General features: G+C 41.2%; 1 protein-coding gene across 1 annotated transcript; it reads left to right on the top strand.

Moving 5' to 3' along the window:
- Nucleotides 1-316: 316 nt before the first annotated feature.
- LOC131136698 (plakophilin-1-like) lies at nucleotides 317-15,752 on the top strand. Its single transcript, XM_058083869.1, has 15 exons — nucleotides 317-603; nucleotides 2,237-2,358; nucleotides 5,691-5,858; nucleotides 5,940-6,094; nucleotides 6,166-6,307; nucleotides 7,341-7,548; nucleotides 7,627-7,795; nucleotides 8,780-8,897; nucleotides 9,563-9,727; nucleotides 9,802-9,978; nucleotides 11,262-11,415; nucleotides 11,509-11,695; nucleotides 12,408-12,492; nucleotides 15,289-15,402; nucleotides 15,512-15,752. The coding sequence occupies exons 1-14, from the start codon at nucleotides 432-434 to the stop codon at nucleotides 15,361-15,363; spliced, it is 2,097 nt and encodes a 698-aa protein (XP_057939852.1). The 5' UTR covers nucleotides 317-431; the 3' UTR covers nucleotides 15,364-15,402; nucleotides 15,512-15,752.
- The last annotated feature ends 629 nt before the right edge of the window (nucleotides 15,753-16,381 follow it).

The following is a 16,381-nucleotide window of genomic DNA, read 5'->3' on the forward strand; positions in this document are numbered from 1 at the left end:
TTCTTTGCAAAGAGTTTTTGTGTCCAATTACAGGCTAAGTATGTCATGGCAGTACACCTCCAATACAGTAATGCATTAATTTGACAGTAAAATACACATCATTAGGTACACTTGCATGAAATTAGATCCATTATAAGAGCCTTTAAAAAAATAATAAAGTATGAATTTAACAATAAGGTAGGCGGGGCAGTTTATTACACTAAAATATTTCCAGTTAATCTGCACCTGCTTGAGAACAGTCCGCCCCCCCTGCCCCCCCCCCCCCTTTCCACTGTGGGCGGGGCCCCGGGTGGAGCGCCCAGCCCAACCTCCCACTGATGTCTTCCTGACTTTCTGTGCAAGTCGGTCCCAGTCGAAGCGCGTTTCTTCGGGCTGAAGGCAGCTGCTCTTGGACGGTCTGGTCTTGGTCGAACTCCAACAACAACAACAAGATGATCGCTGCGGAGCCGCTGCGTTCGGCCACGGCGGTGGGCAGAGTGGAGGACACCTCCCTGGCTGTGCCCTCCGACGCCAGGCTGCACACCGGGGCGCACCGGGTGCTGGATCAAGTGCAAACCATCAAGAGGAGCAAGTCGAAACACGGCAAGAACGGCACTCCTACAAGTACGCAACAACTTTATTGTAACACATAACAACCCTGCATGCTTATTAGTGTATGTGTGATATTTATTAAGCTGCTGCTCCGGTTGATCTTGTGTATTTATCCATGCACTGCGCAACAGAAACGCTTTTTTACGCTGCGCCATTGTTTATATGTGATCCATGGTTGCGTCCACGCAAGGATTTTGTGTTCAACTTTCTCTGTCAGGGCTGTTTTGCACCCTCCAGAGAGGAATGTAGCCCCCCTCTACATGTACACACCCACCCAAAAATATTTTTTTCTTTTTTATTGGGTGTGAAATGTCTTGTGCACATGATAAGATTTTTTTGGAAGACGCCCATCCTTGGATGATTAGAATTTTTGGCATAGATAAATTGGTAACCGGGTACATAACAAAATGATGTAAGTGTTGGGAGGGGGGGGGGGGGGGGGTACAGTAATTATGTGTCTACTGTCTGTAGAACAGGTACTTGAATGCACCGTGTTACAAACATCTTTGCCATCATTGTGACAAGCACAATCCTTTAATGATGCAGCCGGTCTCGATACGTAGCGACTCTTACCAATTCGTTTATGAATCACGCATGACGAATAAATGTGCTAAAACACGTTCATGCTAAACACACTCAAAAAGACATGATGTCATGTCTGTCTCACACCCGTACACTAAGGCAATGGTTTTCAAACCGTTTCGAGCAGGGGTCTCAAACATGCGGCCCGCGGGCCAAATGTGGCCCGCAGGACACTAGTTTGAGGCCCCCGCCTTGATATGAAAGTTTAATGTTTGATATGGATGCTGTATGGTATCATGTACCCAGAAAAAAATATTACGTTTGATTCATGTTCATGTTAAAGGTTAAATAACTGTTAATAGTTATCCTCCCTATCTGTGTGGAAGTGGTAAGTTTTTTAGCTATTTACGTAAGTTTAAAGGAAATAACTTGGAGGCTACCGTTTAGGTGGCTAGCTCTCTAGTTTGCGAGTTAGCATGTGTCTCAAGACCCTGCAGTTGCGCAATATGTTGTAAATAAAAAGTATAAAGTTGACTATAGTTGTGTTTTGTCATGTCTACAGGGCTCTAATAATGCTTTAATTTTAATCTGAAAAAAATAATTTGTCTACCCACCAACTATATGTGGTTTCTTAAGTTTTTATTATTTGCCGTTTTATTATTATTATATTTATTTATTACTGATTTATTACTTGATTTGTTTATTTATTTTTCATCTTAATTTTTGCTGAAAAATACAAATTAAGATATTTGAGAACAGTGGAAGGTTTTATCAGAGCTTTTATTGTAGAAAATCGGAAAAATTTGTATATTTTTCTGTTTTTAATAAATGCGTTTTTTGGGGGGGGGGGGGACCTGATGTGGCCCAGTCTCACCCAGACCCTAGCTCCAGTGGCCCCCCAAGTAAATTGAGTTTGAGACCCCTGGTTTAGACAAACAAAGCGCACTAATCCAAGGAAATAGGTGCAGGTTCTGGAAGATCTAGAAAGTTTATATGCAGATTATTGTGTGTAGCTGCTCTATAGGAGTCCTTAACTCAAATACAAATTGTCATAACGAGCAAAATAGACATTAAAAAAATGTTTGATTCTGTTTCTACTCTCATAAGTCAACTCTTTCCACAGGTCCCACTTTGCCGTCTTTGACTCCACTGGGCGAGTTTGCAACGTTCCAGTTCCTACCCCCCAAAGTCAATGGTACATTCGGTCGCAGCCAGTCTACCAAGTCGGCAGGCTACAACAAAGCGGTAATTGTTTCTCTTGTTGAAGACCCTCAATGCTTTCTGCGGCTATTCAGTCCAAAAGTCAGACTTCGATGTAAAAGGAGGTTTCATGTGTTGCTGGGCCTTATGTGCCATCAGTTGACCGCTCTGCGGATGAGTTAATCATTGATTAATTCGGTACTTGGCTGTAACCGTAATTTTTAAATCGTGATTGTAATGGAAACCCTGATTGTGGTACTGGTACTGGTGTATAAGGACCTCAGACTGCATTGCGAATCACCCGCAGGCCACAGGTTTGAGACCCCTGCTTGCAAGCGCATGTAACGTATTAGGCAGAGATTAGTCGAGCCAATTCCCTATTTAATATCTGCACAATTGAACGCAATCCTTCCATTGAATGGTGGCTTTCTTATGAAAAATGAAAATAAAACGCAGTGACAGGTCGCCTCCGTAACAATCTGTGCATCGTTTCTGTTAGCATACTCGATCTTTAATGCTGTCTTTTAATGTTTCATAACCAATCATTAATCACCTCAGGTCAGCGTGAGGTCAACCTCGGGATTTAACCTGAAATGCGACTTAGTCAGAAGTGTAAATACGGTATATTATTTGACTTACGAGTTGAGGCGATTGAAGGGAGTGCGGTTACGGTTTTCTCATCACGCCCTTTTAATATCTGTCATGACTTGCTTGGTGGTTACATTTCTTAACTTATATATATTTCAGTTATTTGTAATGCTGCGAGTTTGTGTGGTTTATGATGATATGATTATCACATTTGCTTTATTTTGTCTCTTTATTTGTCTTTATATTTTGTCTCTTTATTTGTCTTTATATTTTGTCTCTTTATTTGTCTTTATATCTTGTCTTCTTCTTTATATTTGAACATCTTTGTTAAAAAAAAAAAAGTTCAAATTTTTGTTTTTTTTCCCCCGAAAATCTGCATTTTTTCAATGAAGAAAACGCATCTCATTCACCCAAAATTGGTAATAAAGTGGATTTTGCATTCTTGTAGTTCAGGATTCGTGACCCCCCCCCTCCTCACTCCAAAGTCGCATTTTTTCGATTTATGCCATTGCACTTTGTCAGTCCTTGAACGCATCATACTTGTGTGCTGTAGAGCAAAAGTAAAACATCTATAATATCTATCCATCATCTTTTATTGTCATATGCATCTGGAGCTGAATCTAATCTCATAATTACAACATTTACTTTTATTGTAAATGGTGATCTGAAATCGGGGGTAGGATGTCCACATCGAGATAGCAGCAGCATGATGACACAATACTGTCCCGTACGGAAACACCCCCCCCCCCCCCCCCCCCGTCCAATTTTTTTGCACGCCGCACTTTGAAAGTAAACACTCTGTCAGCGCTTATCAGTTGGCTTGTTGAACGATCCTCCCACTCGTCGTATTTGAAGAGCTCGCTAACGCTGTTGACACATCTGGAAGCTGAGCAACTCGTTTTGGTCGAAGCAGGGAGGAGAGTCATTTCTGTGGAACCGATAAATGACGTTTTGACAAATTCCCAAATCAGTCAGACAAAATAAACCACGCGATGATGTAATAAATGATGTAATAATGAGCGTAGACTAGTTCCGTAGTTCTTAGTGTTTAGTCGTGTTTAGGGGGACGGAATGTACAGGCCGCCACCGTGCAGACAATGCTCCTCTGTGAGAAAGTGCTACTGCTGTGAGTCTCCAGTTCCGAGGGTATCATGTTACCTCCCGGTGTGTGTGACTGTTTGGTTCGTTCTGCTGCTCACAACATAAACTCAAACGGGAAAGAAAGCGAAGGCGGGTAATGGTAATGGTAATGGTAATGGTTTTATTTCATTTGAACATGCATCAGATTACAAATGAATGCATCCCATAATCAGTTCCCAGTTCTGGTACATCTGGTACTTTTACAATCAGTAACTGTTACATTTGTTCACCTCCTGCTTTCCTAATATATATATATATTTTTAATTATTTTTTGTTTTATTATTATTTTTTTAAATTTTATGATTTTTTTATTTTATTTTTTATTTTTATTTTGGTATGGATCAGATTACAATTGAGTGCATCCCATAATCAGTTCCCAGTTCCACATGTCCAAAAGGAGTAGGAAGAAGCAAAGCTTATTAAATCCTACCCCTCCATCTGGTACTTTAACAATCAGTAACTGTTACATTTGTTCACCTCCTGCTTTTCTAACATAATTTATTTTTTTGTATTATTTTTTGTTTTATTATTTTTTAAAAATGTTATGATTTTTTTATTTTATTTTTTATTTTTGTTTTGGTATGGATCAGATTACAATTGAGTGCATCCCATAATCAGTTCCCAGTTCTGGTACATCTAGTACTTTTACAATCAGTAACTGTTACATTTGTTCACCTCCTGCTTTCCTAATATAATTTATTTTTTTATTATTTTTTGTTTTATTTTTTAATTTTTATGATTTTTTTAATTTTATTTTTTATTTTTATTTTGGTATGGATCAGATTCCAATTGAGTGCATCCCATAATCAGTTCCCAGTTCCACATGTCCAAAAGGAGTAGGAAGAAGCAAAGCTTATTAAATCCTACCCCTCCATCTGGTACTTTTACAATCAGTAACTGTTACATTTGTTCACCTCCTGCTTTCCTAACATAATTTAATTTTTTTGTATTATTTTTTGTTTTATTATTTTTTTTAAATATTATGATTTTTTTATTTTTTATTTTTATTTTGGTATGGATCAGATTCCAATTGAGTGCATCCCATAATCAGTTCCCAGTTCCACATGTCCAAAAGGAGTAGGAAGAAGCAAAGCTTATTAAATCCTACCCCTCCATCTGGTACTTTTACAATCAGTAACTGTTACATTTGTTCACTTCCTGCTTTCCTAATATAATTTAAGTTAGACTTTTTTTACTTTTTTTTATTAATTATTATTTATATTATTTTATTTTATTATTATTTATATATATATATATCTTTTTTTTGTCACATACAGAAGTAGGAGGTGATATGAGCATCCAATGCCATAATGGGTACCATAGCAAGTGTCAATATAGTGATATATATAGCACATCATGACTGGTTCATAGTTTGATTCCACATACTGAAATGCTATGCTAACGCTAACGTAGTCCTAGCATATAAGTGTTTCAAATGTAGTATTTGAGTTGAAGTATTTGTGATTTTAGAAATAAGGAGTTAGTATGTTCTCTGTAGGCGGCATTATGAATTATCCTTACTGACCTTTTTTTGCAGTACATTATAGCGAGTGAAGATTGTTTTTTTTATAGTTATTAGCCCATATTTCCACACAATAAGTAAGATATGGTAGACTAATTGAAATGAAATCTTTGTTTTCATTGCATAGCTGTACGCCCAAAAGACCCGATCTCTGTCCTCCAAAAGCTTGGGAAGAAGACATTTCAGCTCCTCGGGTGCGTGGGAGCAACAAATCAACGCTTCCAATTGGCCTCAAGGTCCCGCTGAGCTGAAACCCAGTCGCAGCGATCCTGCTCTGGCTCCAGGAGTCATCATGGTGATCACCTTTTTTTGATGTGTGACAAGTTCCTGCAAGAACTTCTATGTTTTTGTCATATTTAATTGTGTTTTTATTTAGAGAACCAAAGGTCAGACTGTGCAGAATCAGGTGAAGAGACACAGCACTTATTCTATTAACAATGGCTTCCAAACGGCTACCGGCCAACAACGGATTATCGGACAACCTTCCCAGTCGCAGACAATCAAAATGTCCAAGGTGGAGCAGAAATCAGCGTGAGTTTGTTTCATTACTCTTCAAGGTCTTATGAAAGGACGTCGTTTTCACATTCACGTGTTGTCGCTAGTGCCAACATTGCACCAGGCGCATCCGATCTGACCATTAAGGAAGCTGTGGAGTTCCTGTCTCACCCTGAGGAGAAGTTCCAGCTCTGTGGTGCCACCATCATCCAGCATAACACCTTTAAAGAAGATCGTGCTAAGCAAGAGGTCAGAATTTTATTCGTTTAGTCAAAGAAGACAAAATTAATCTCCTCAATCTTCTACATCTGTCTCTCTCACACCAACTACCCTCATGTCCTCCTTTGCTACATCTTCTTCTTCTTCTACGCCTCCTACCTAGCAGTTCCTCTGGACATGTCCCAACCATCTCAGTGTGGCCTCTCGGACTTTATCTCCAAGGTCTATAACATGTAATGTGCCTCTGATGTACTCCTTCCCGATCCTATCCATCCTGGTCACTCCCATAAGAACTTCAGCATCCTCATCTCTGCTACCTCCACTTCCCAACCATCTCAGTCTGGTCTTTCTGACTTCATCTCCAAGGCCTCTAACATGTAATGTCCCTCTGATGTACTCCTTCCCGATCCTATCCATCCTGGTCACTCCCATAAGAACTTCAGCATCCTCATCTCTGCTACCTCCACTTCCCAACCATCTCAGTCTGGTCTTTCTGACTTCATCTCCAAGGCCTCTAACATGTAATGTCCCTCTGATGTACTCGTTCCTGATCCTATCCATCCTGGTCACTCCCATAAGAACTTCAGCATCCTCATCTCTGCGACCTCCACTTCCCAACCATCTCAGTCTGGTCTTTCTGACTTGATCTCCAAGGCCTCTAACATGTAATGTCCCTCTGATGTACTCGTTCCCGATCCTATCCATCCTGGTCACTCCCATAAGAACTTCAGCATCCTCATCTCTGCTACCTCCACTTCCCAACCATCTCAGTCTGGCCTCTCTGACTTCATCTCCAGGGCCTCTAACATGTAATGTTCCTCTGATGTACTCGTTCCTGATCCTATCCATCCTGGTCACTCCCAGTGACAACCTCAGCATCCGCTTTTCTGCTACTTCCAGTTCTGCTTCCTGTCTTTTCCTCAGTGGAATGTAGAAATTGTGATTTTATCATTATTATTAATAATAATTGTGATAATAAACTGTCGTCCAATCATCACGTAGTATATTTAAGTGTTGACCATATGACTGAATTTGTAGTCCAACTCATGTGTTTGTCTATCAGGTTTTGCAACTCGGAGGCATCCCCAATCTGGTGACTCTTCTGCGTAGCCCCAACCCGGCTGTGAGTCAGGCCGCCGCCGGGGCTTTAAGGAACCTGGTGTTCAAAAACCAGAGCAATAAGCTGCAGGTTCAACACTGCGGCGGCATCGCCAAAGCCCTGCAGTTACTAAAGGAGACGGATTGCTCCGAGACACAGAAACAAATCACAGGTAGACCATCTGAAAAGTTGTAAAAAAAAAAAAACGCGTCACTGAGCGGAACATCCTTGTTGTTGTCGTTTTCGACAGGCCTCCTCTGGAACCTTTCTTCTGCCGACGAACTAAAGGGAGAACTTATCGCCACGGCGTTGCCCGCATTGACGGAGAATGTGGTGGTGCCGTTCACCTGCTGGTCAGACGACAGCGCCACCAACAACATTCACCCCGAGGTCTTCTACAACACCACAGGGTGCCTCCGGTAAGACCGCTTCAGGGATCCAGTCTCACGGAACGGAATAACACGGATACTTCATTCAATTCAGTGAATAACGATGTTGGGGAATCGGTACACACTCAGTACTTTTAAAAAGTCCTTACCGCACACAGCCTCCATTTGGTGATGGTAATGGTAATGGTAATGGTAATGGTAATGGTAATGGTAATGGTAATGGTAATAATGGTAATGGTTTTATTTCATTTGAACATGCATCAGATTCCAATTGAATGCATCCCATAATCAGTTCCCAGTTCCACATGTCCAAAAGGAGTAGGAAGAAGCAAAGCTTATTAAATCCTACCCCTCCATCTGGTACTTTTACAATCAGTAACTGTTACATTTGTTCACTTCCTGCTTTCCTAATATAGTTTAATTTTTTTTATTTTTTTTTTATTTATTTTTTATTAAAAAAATAAATATATTTCATTTGAACTTGCATCAGATTAGATCAGTAACTACAGTTACTGTTACATTTGTTCACTTCCTGCTTTCCTAATATAATTTAAGTGTTTTTTTGTTAAATTTTTTTTTTTACTTTTTTTTATTTTATTAAAAAAAAATATTTCATTTGAACATGCATCAGATTAAATCAGTAACTACAGTTACTGTTACATTTGTTCACTTCCTGCTTTCCTAATATAATTTCATTTTTTTTATTATTATTATTATTTTTGTTTTTGGTATAGATCAGATTACAATTGAATGCATCACATAATCAGTTCCCAGTTCCACATGTCCAAAAGGAGTAGGAAGAAGCACAGCTTATTAAATCCTACCCCTCCATCTGGTACTTTTACAATCAGTAACTGTTACATTTGTTCACCTCCTGCTTTCCATAATACAGTTTAAGGTTTTTTTTTGTTTTTGTTTTTTTTTTAAATAATGTACCTCGTACCGAAGTACCGGCTTTTCAAATCCGACATTGTGATCCGTGATCGGGAACCACTTCCGTTCAAACCCGCGCAGGAACCTGAGCTGTGCCCAGCTGAGAGAGAGGACGGCCATGAGAGACTGTCGTGGTCTTATCGACTCCCTGATGTCGTATCTGCAGACCTGTGTGACGGAGGACAATCCCGATGATAAGGTAACACAAATTCAGTCCTGAGTTGAGTTTTCCTGAAGCTGAAAACGATGATCCCGAGGTCCAACCACTGAATCCATGAATCCATGATTAGCCACGTTTACATGAGATTTTCCGAATGGAATCTTTCCGAATGACGTACCAGAAAACAATGGTATACCTGGAAAAAGGAATATTCCAATCTCCTGTCTTATATGCACGGCTATAATCAAACGGAATAGTCAATGGGGCATGCGCAGTAAAACGTAAACAACATCATGTGATTCATCAAAGATGGCGGACGAGAGTGTGATTACCACAGTTGCTACTAATAAATAGTTTTTCGGCCGTCCGGTCTTGCAATTACGTTCAGTTCTTTTAAAGTTTGTATCAAAAACGAAATTGAGCGGGTACAAGATACCTCAATCGGATCGGGGAAAGGAATATTCCACTCCTGTGAATCCGATTATATATTCATTCGGATTGACACTTTTTTTTCGGAATGTATACAAAGGTTAGATTCTTTCCGTTTTACCAAATAACCCGAATGGAATCGGAATATTTGGGTCCATGTAAACGTGGCTACTGTTGGTTTCTGCCAATCTTGAATCCAGTCGATCTGGTTTTGTCGCCAGTACACCGCTAATGAACACGCTAACGGCTACAGTTGCTGTATTTTCCTCTCCTAGTCAGTGGAGAACTGCGCATGTGTCCTCCATAATTTGACCTACCAGCTGGAGACCGAGTCGCCCAAATGCTTTGCCAACTTCATCCCTTCGACAGAGAGCCAATCTGGCAGGAAAAGCCCTACAGTCGGGTGTTTCAGTCCCAAAAGCAATAAGGTTCAAAAGCAGGTAAATGTGCTAAATCCTCCATCCCTTTGTTGTTCTTCCGACCTTCCCGCTGACTTCTTCCTCCTCCTCTTCAGTTTTCATTCGACGCTGTTCGAGGAATGCTTGAAAACGATGACCCGAAAGGCGCCAAGTGGTTGTGCCATCCCAAAGCCATGCAGACCTACTTGTCTCTTCTCAACCTGTCCCAGAAAGACGGCACCTTGGAGGCGTGCTGCGGCGCCCTGCAGAACCTGACTGCCAGCAAAGAACTAGTGAGTGATGGGGATCGATGTCAATGTATAGAATCAGTTTAAGAAATAACGTCAATCAAAATTACTGTAGTTTCCAGTGTTCTTTATTTGACAGGAAACAATCCTCAAGCTAATTAAGAGCGCTAAAATCATCACACAGCAACTTAACACTCAGAAAATGTAGCTAAGAAATATACAATAGCAGGTTGCTGGGGGGGGCAGCGACTCCCCCTGGTTCCAAGAGGCCCTGGTACTCGTCTTGTATATTTCTTAGCTGCCTTTTGAGTGTTAAGTTGCAGTGTGATGATTTTAGCTTTCTCTGTAAGATGACACCGTGAATCAAACTGTTACGAGTTATGAACTCCTACCATTTCCGGTGGGTTGACGAGCTCGTCTTGAGTTCACGTCCAGGTCGTGACGATTAAACGATGAGTTGCAGTTCTGAAGTAAAGTAAACAATTCCTTGGGGGTTTCCTATAAACCTGTTTTGCAGTTTTAAACTAGTGAGTGATGGGAATCAATGTCAATGTATAGAATAAGTTTTAAAAATAACATAAATCAAATTACTGTAGTTTCCAGTGTCTTTATTTGACAGGAACCAATCCTCAAGCCAATCAAAAGTGCTAAAATCATCACACAGCAACTTAACACTCAGAAAATGTAGCTAAGAAATATAAAATACCAGCCTGCTGGCCGGGACAGAGACTCCCCCTGGTGGAAAGAGGCAGCCGATGACCCATTGCAGGGCCCCGGTACTTATCTTGTATATTTCTTAGCTGGCTTTTGAGTGTTAAGTCGCAGTGTGATGATTTTAGCTTCCTTTGTAAGATGACACCGTGAGTCAAACTGTTATGAGTAATGAACTCCTACGATTTCCGGTGGGTTGACGAGCTCGTCTTGAGTTCACGTCCGGGTCGTGATTGGCTGCTACCGTTTCCTCACTGACTTGCAAGCGCTAAAATCATCACACAGCAACTTAACACTCAGAAAATGTAGCTAAGAAATATAAAATACCAGCCTGCTGGGGGGGGGACAGAGACTCCCCTCGGTGTAAAGAGGCAGCCCATGACCCATTACAGGGCCCCGGTACTTATCTTGTATATTTCTTAGCTGCCTTTTGAGTGTTAAGTTGCAGTGTGATGATTTTAGCGCTCTTTCAAACTGTTATGAGTAAGGAACTCCTACGATTTCCGGTGGGTTGACGAGCTTGAACTAATGAGTGACGGGGATCAATGTCCAGTAGGAACTATTCAACTGGTTCTCGATGTGGATGCACGGCTAAAAACGTGGCTCCCGTGTTCCAGGGATCCGGTGCCATCAGTCAGATCCTGGTCCAGAAGTTGGATGCTCTGTCATACATCACCCCTCTGTTAAAGTCACCTAACCAAAGCCTGCAGAAGGCCGTCGTGTCCCTGCTGGGGAACATGTGTCGGGGCGCCAACGTGAACGCCTCCATGGGTGAGACGCATCACATCTACAGTCCAAAATCTTCACACGCTTCTTCTCATCTCCATGCAACATTTTTAAGCGCATTTTATGCAATTTCTGCAGCAAAGCAGGTTCTGCCAGAACTCACCGGCATCCTCGCTGCCGGGCCCCGGGAGTTGGGGAACTCCGACGAAACAGTCGCGACGGCATGCAACACGGTGCGGAATCTGGTGCTGGCCGACCCCGAGGGCGGCAAGAAGTTTATGGATGGCAGTTTGGTGACATCGGTGGCTGACATTAGCGAGAATGCGTGAGTTATGAATATGCTTGAAAAGGGTTTGCTCATTCAAATCATAACTGGACGGTATTTGGAGTTCTCGGTAATGAACGCTCGAATACAGTAACGACTTTTTTGTACTACATTTAAAAATACAGTAAACCTCGGATATATCGGATTCAATTGTTCCCACTGGTTTTGTCCGATATAAGCGAAATCCGTTATATGCGTATACCGGAAAATGTCCGTTTTACGCATATATCGGATTTATATCCGGTATATGCGTATACCGGAAAATGTCCGTTTTCCGCATATATCGGATTTACGTATATCCGGTATTTGCGTAAATGGGATTTTATCCGTTATAAAAAGGCACTTCCTTGACTATGTTTCCAATGTACCTGGACGCGCAGGCAACGCTGCAAACGCTGCAAATGACGTCGTATAGCGGCCTGTCACGATTCGGCGAATCGGAGCGCCACGATGCGGCAAATCCGATAAATGTGAGGGAAATTTCATGGAAATGCATTGGAACGGGACTGGAGATTTTGTCCGAAATAGGCAAAATCCGATATAAAAAATCCGATATATGCAATGAATTTTTATTGGAAATGCATTACGGAAAAATCGGTTCTTTTTTATCTGTCCGTTGTGAGCGAATTTCCGATATATCCGAGTCCGATATATCCGAGGTTTACTGTATATAATGTATATTTTTACATATTTTTTTCCTCTCCTATCACAGCTCTCTCCCCAAAGCCAGCAAAGCAGCCTCCGTCTTTCTGTACCATCTATGGAATGACAAAAACTTGCAAAACATTTTGAAAAAGGTAATCATAAAAACAACATAGTACTACTTGCATGTTTAATACTTCAAAATTTTTTTTTTTTTTTTTTTTTTGCACGTGTCCTTCCACCAGCGAAACACGAATGGGCGTGTGTGTGTTTGTGTGCATTATTATTCAGGCAGCGCTGTCACTTTCCCTGTCAAGCCCCACCCGAGTCGTTCAGGGAATACAAAAACAGTCTCGCTGGAATCCCGGCAGACTGGTTCTCTCGGCGCTCGCCGTCTCTTGTATGCGGGGAGAGCAAAATGTGAGACTTTTAATAAAGTTCAGGATGCTTTTGACGCTGGCGTTCTGCAGTCGCTGTCAAGAAGACGCACTTAACGTAGCCGCTTGGCTATTACGTAAGGAGGGGAGGGGGACACATGGAATGGACGGGATGTTCCAGCAACACGTTTGCATTTTTTTTTTTTTACAGTTTCACTGATCCAAAGTTAGCAGAATCCCGTCCAGTCAAGTCAATACTTCGTGTTGCTTCATGGGCCATAAATGTACCATAAATGTACCATAAATGTACCATAAATGTACCTTAGCTTCTGGTGTGAATAGTGTTTGCTTACATTATAACCCCCCCACCCCCTCCTTGAATCTTGGCAAAACGCTTTCATACCATTTGTCCACTTTTAGACATTTAACAAGACAGTGGAAGCTTGGATTTTGTCATTAATCTGCCCCCCCCCCCCCCAAAAAAAAAAAAAAAAAAAAAAAATTGAAAAATGTATAGAATCAGTTTAAGAAATAATGTAAATCAAATGACTGTAGTTTTCCGGTGTTCTTTATTTGACGGGAACCGATCCTCAAGCCAATCAAGAGCGCTAAAATCATCACACAGCGACTTAACACTCAACAAACAGCCTTACAAACAGCCAATCACGACCTGGACTTGAACTCGAGACGAGCTCGTCAACCCACCGGAAATCGTAGGAGTTCATTACTCATAACAGTTTGACTCACGGTGTCATCTTACAGAAAAAGCTAAAATCATCACACAGCAACTTAACACTCAAAAGGTAGCTAAGAAATATACAATATCAAGCTGCTGTGGGGGGGAGAGGCCCCGGTACTTATTTATTACTCTTTATTTGACAGGAACCAATCCTCAAGCCAATCAAGAGCGCTAAAATCATCACACAGCAACTTAACACTCAGAAAATGTAGCTAAGAAATATACAATACCAGGCTGCTGGGGGGGGACAGCGACTCACCCTGGTGGAAAGAGGCAGCCGATGACCCATTGCAGGGCCCCGGTACTTGTCTTGTATATTTCTTAGCTGCCTTTTGAGTGTTAAGTTGCAGTGTGATGATTTTAGCTTTCTTTAATATGACACAGTGAGTCAAACTGTTATGAGTAATGAACTCCTACCATTCCCGGTGGGTTCAGGAACTCGTCTCGAGTTCAAGTCCAGGTCGTGATTGGCTCCTACAGTTTCCTCAGTACACAATTCCTTAATGGGGTTTTCTCATTCGGTTTTGCAGTTTTGTAGCGCACAAATTGCTGGACTTAAAGACATGCTGAAAGAACCACCAAGATTTTTTAAATTAATTTTGGGACTTGTCTTGTATATTTCTTAGCTGCCTTTTGAGTGTTAAGTTGCAGTGTGATGATTTTAGCTTTCTCTGTAAGATGACACCGTGAGTCAAACTGTTATGAGTACTTTATTCTTTATTTGACAGGAGCCTCGAGCCAATCAAGAGCGCTAAAATCATCACACAGCAACTTAACACTCAGAAAATGTAGCTAAGAAATATACAATACCAGGCTGCTGGGGGGGGGGACAGCGACTCACCCTGGTGGAAAGAGGCCCCCGGTACTTGTCTTGTATATTTCTTAGCTGCCTTTTGAGTGTTAAGTTGCTGTGTGATGATTTTAGCTTTCTTTAATATGACACAGTGAGTCAAACTGTTATGAGTAATGAACTCCTACCATTCCCGGTGGGTTCAGGAACTCGTCTCGAGTTCAAGTCCAGGTCGTGATTGGCTCCTACAGTTTCCTCAGTACACAATTCCTTAATGGGGTTTTCTCATTCGGTTTTGCAGTTTTGTAGCGCACAAATAGCTGGACTTAAAGACATGCTGAAAGAACCACCAAGGTTTTTTAAATTAATTTTGGGACTTGTCTTGTATATTTCTTAGCTGCCTTTCGAGTGTTAAGTTGCAGTGTGATGATTTTAGCTTTCTCTGTAAGATGACACCGTGAGTCAAACTGTTGTGAGTACTTTATTCTTTATTTGACAGGAGCCAATCCTCAAGCCAATCAAGAGCGCTAAAATCATCACGCGGCAACTTAACACTCAGAAAATGTAGCTAAGAAATATACAATACCAGGCTGCTGGGGGGGGAGACAGCGACTCACCCTGGTGGAAAGAGGCCCCCGGTACTTGTCTTGTATATTTCTTAGCTGCCTTTTGAGTGTTAAGTTGCAGTGTGATGATTTTAGCTTTCTTTAATATGACACAGTGAGTCAAACTGTTATGAGTAATGAACTCCTACGATTCCCGGTGGGTTCAGGAACTCGTCTCGAGTTCAAGTCCGGGTCGGGATTGGCTCCGACTGTTTCCTACATTTTCCGTTTTCCTATCAGCCTGTTTTGCAGTTTTGTGTGAATTAAATGAAGCTATTATGAAAATGATACGCTGGAAGTCAGTCAGAGGCGGATTGCGTGCACCACACCATGAATGATGCATGTAACGTTTTACCTCTGTGACGCTTTTGCCACACCCGTCTGCCTGTGGAGTAAATCCACACGGTTCTTACTCTAACTTCTCGTCTTTCTATCCACAGTTGGGAATGAGCAAATCATTATTCATTAACGACAACACCACAGCGGCATACAGGTCGGTGCAGATTATCGAGTGATGAGTGAGGGAGGAGCGGTGCAACGTTTTCCCCCCGCAGGTATGATGTGTCGGAATGCTAGTGTGTGTGTGTGTGTGTGTGTCTTCACAATGGCAACTTTGGTACGAAAACTCAACACTTTTGTGTCTTCCTTCTATGCATCGTTTAGATGGAAATCAGGAAATGTCGAGGCCACGCCCTTGCAACAACACGGGAGGGTAAAATAAACACCTTCACGATCCACTTGCTTGAAAAAAAGCTTTAGCGATTATAAATTCTTATCTGCGGTACATATGTCGAAGAAAAAAAAAGCATAAATAATCCTGCAGTGTATGTGTATTATTTGGATTTGAGTGTTTTTTTGCTTTGTTTACTTGAGTCTTGAGTAGTAAATAAATGCAGTTAACAGAGGTTGTCTGCTCATCACTCCATTTTTTTTTTATAAAATATTTGAGGATTCATGGGGAAAATTAGGAAAATGGTAAGGAAAGTTGCTGGAAAATAATAGCATTTATTAATATTACTAAATATAACATTGATTGCTTTACGTCACTGTCAATTATATATAAAATAATCCCATATAAGATAGCCTAGCTTAGTTTATAGCATGAGACTTAATATTGGCAACAAATTTTAACTAAGTCAAGTGAGGCCCTTGTTCTTGCGGGGTCTTTTGCGACCTCTTCAATGAGTCATTGTTGTGTTTTCGGGGTAATTTTGTTTGGCCGGATACTCCCTTATAAGGTTCATCACTGTTGCACCATGTTTTGTTAATTTTTGGAAAATGGCTCTCACTGTGGTTTGCTGGAGTCCCGAAGGTTTATAAGATCTCAATTTCAGTAATGTTATATATAATTTTTTTTTATTCTTTAATAATAAAAGTGTCATTTAACAACTGCATTTTTTGTTCAGTTGTGTTGTCCTTTTGTTAGCATGTCGGCCACACATCGGGAAGACCCGGGTTCGATTCTGTGCTCGGCAGCGGCATAGAAAATAGATGATGATCTGAAACATTTAAGTGACACAAGCATGCAAAAAA

Source organism: Doryrhamphus excisus, chromosome 10 (genome assembly GCF_030265055.1).
Source record: "Doryrhamphus excisus isolate RoL2022-K1 chromosome 10, RoL_Dexc_1.0, whole genome shotgun sequence".
In the NCBI taxonomy this organism is placed as follows: Eukaryota; Metazoa; Chordata; class Actinopteri; order Syngnathiformes; family Syngnathidae; genus Doryrhamphus; species Doryrhamphus excisus.

Bases quoted from the DNA above. Each gene is read 5' to 3' on its own strand.
- LOC131136698 (XM_058083869.1), top strand. From the start codon at position 432: ATGATCGCTGCGGAGCCGCTGCGTTCGGCCACGGCGGTGGGCAGAGTG. The intron at 604-2,236 runs GTACGCAACAAC...CTCTTTCCACAG, and splicing joins CAAGAACGGCACTCCTACAA to GTCCCACTTTGCCGTCTTTG. The intron at 12,493-15,288 runs GTAATCATAAAA...TTCTATCCACAG, and splicing joins TGCAAAACATTTTGAAAAAG to TTGGGAATGAGCAAATCATT.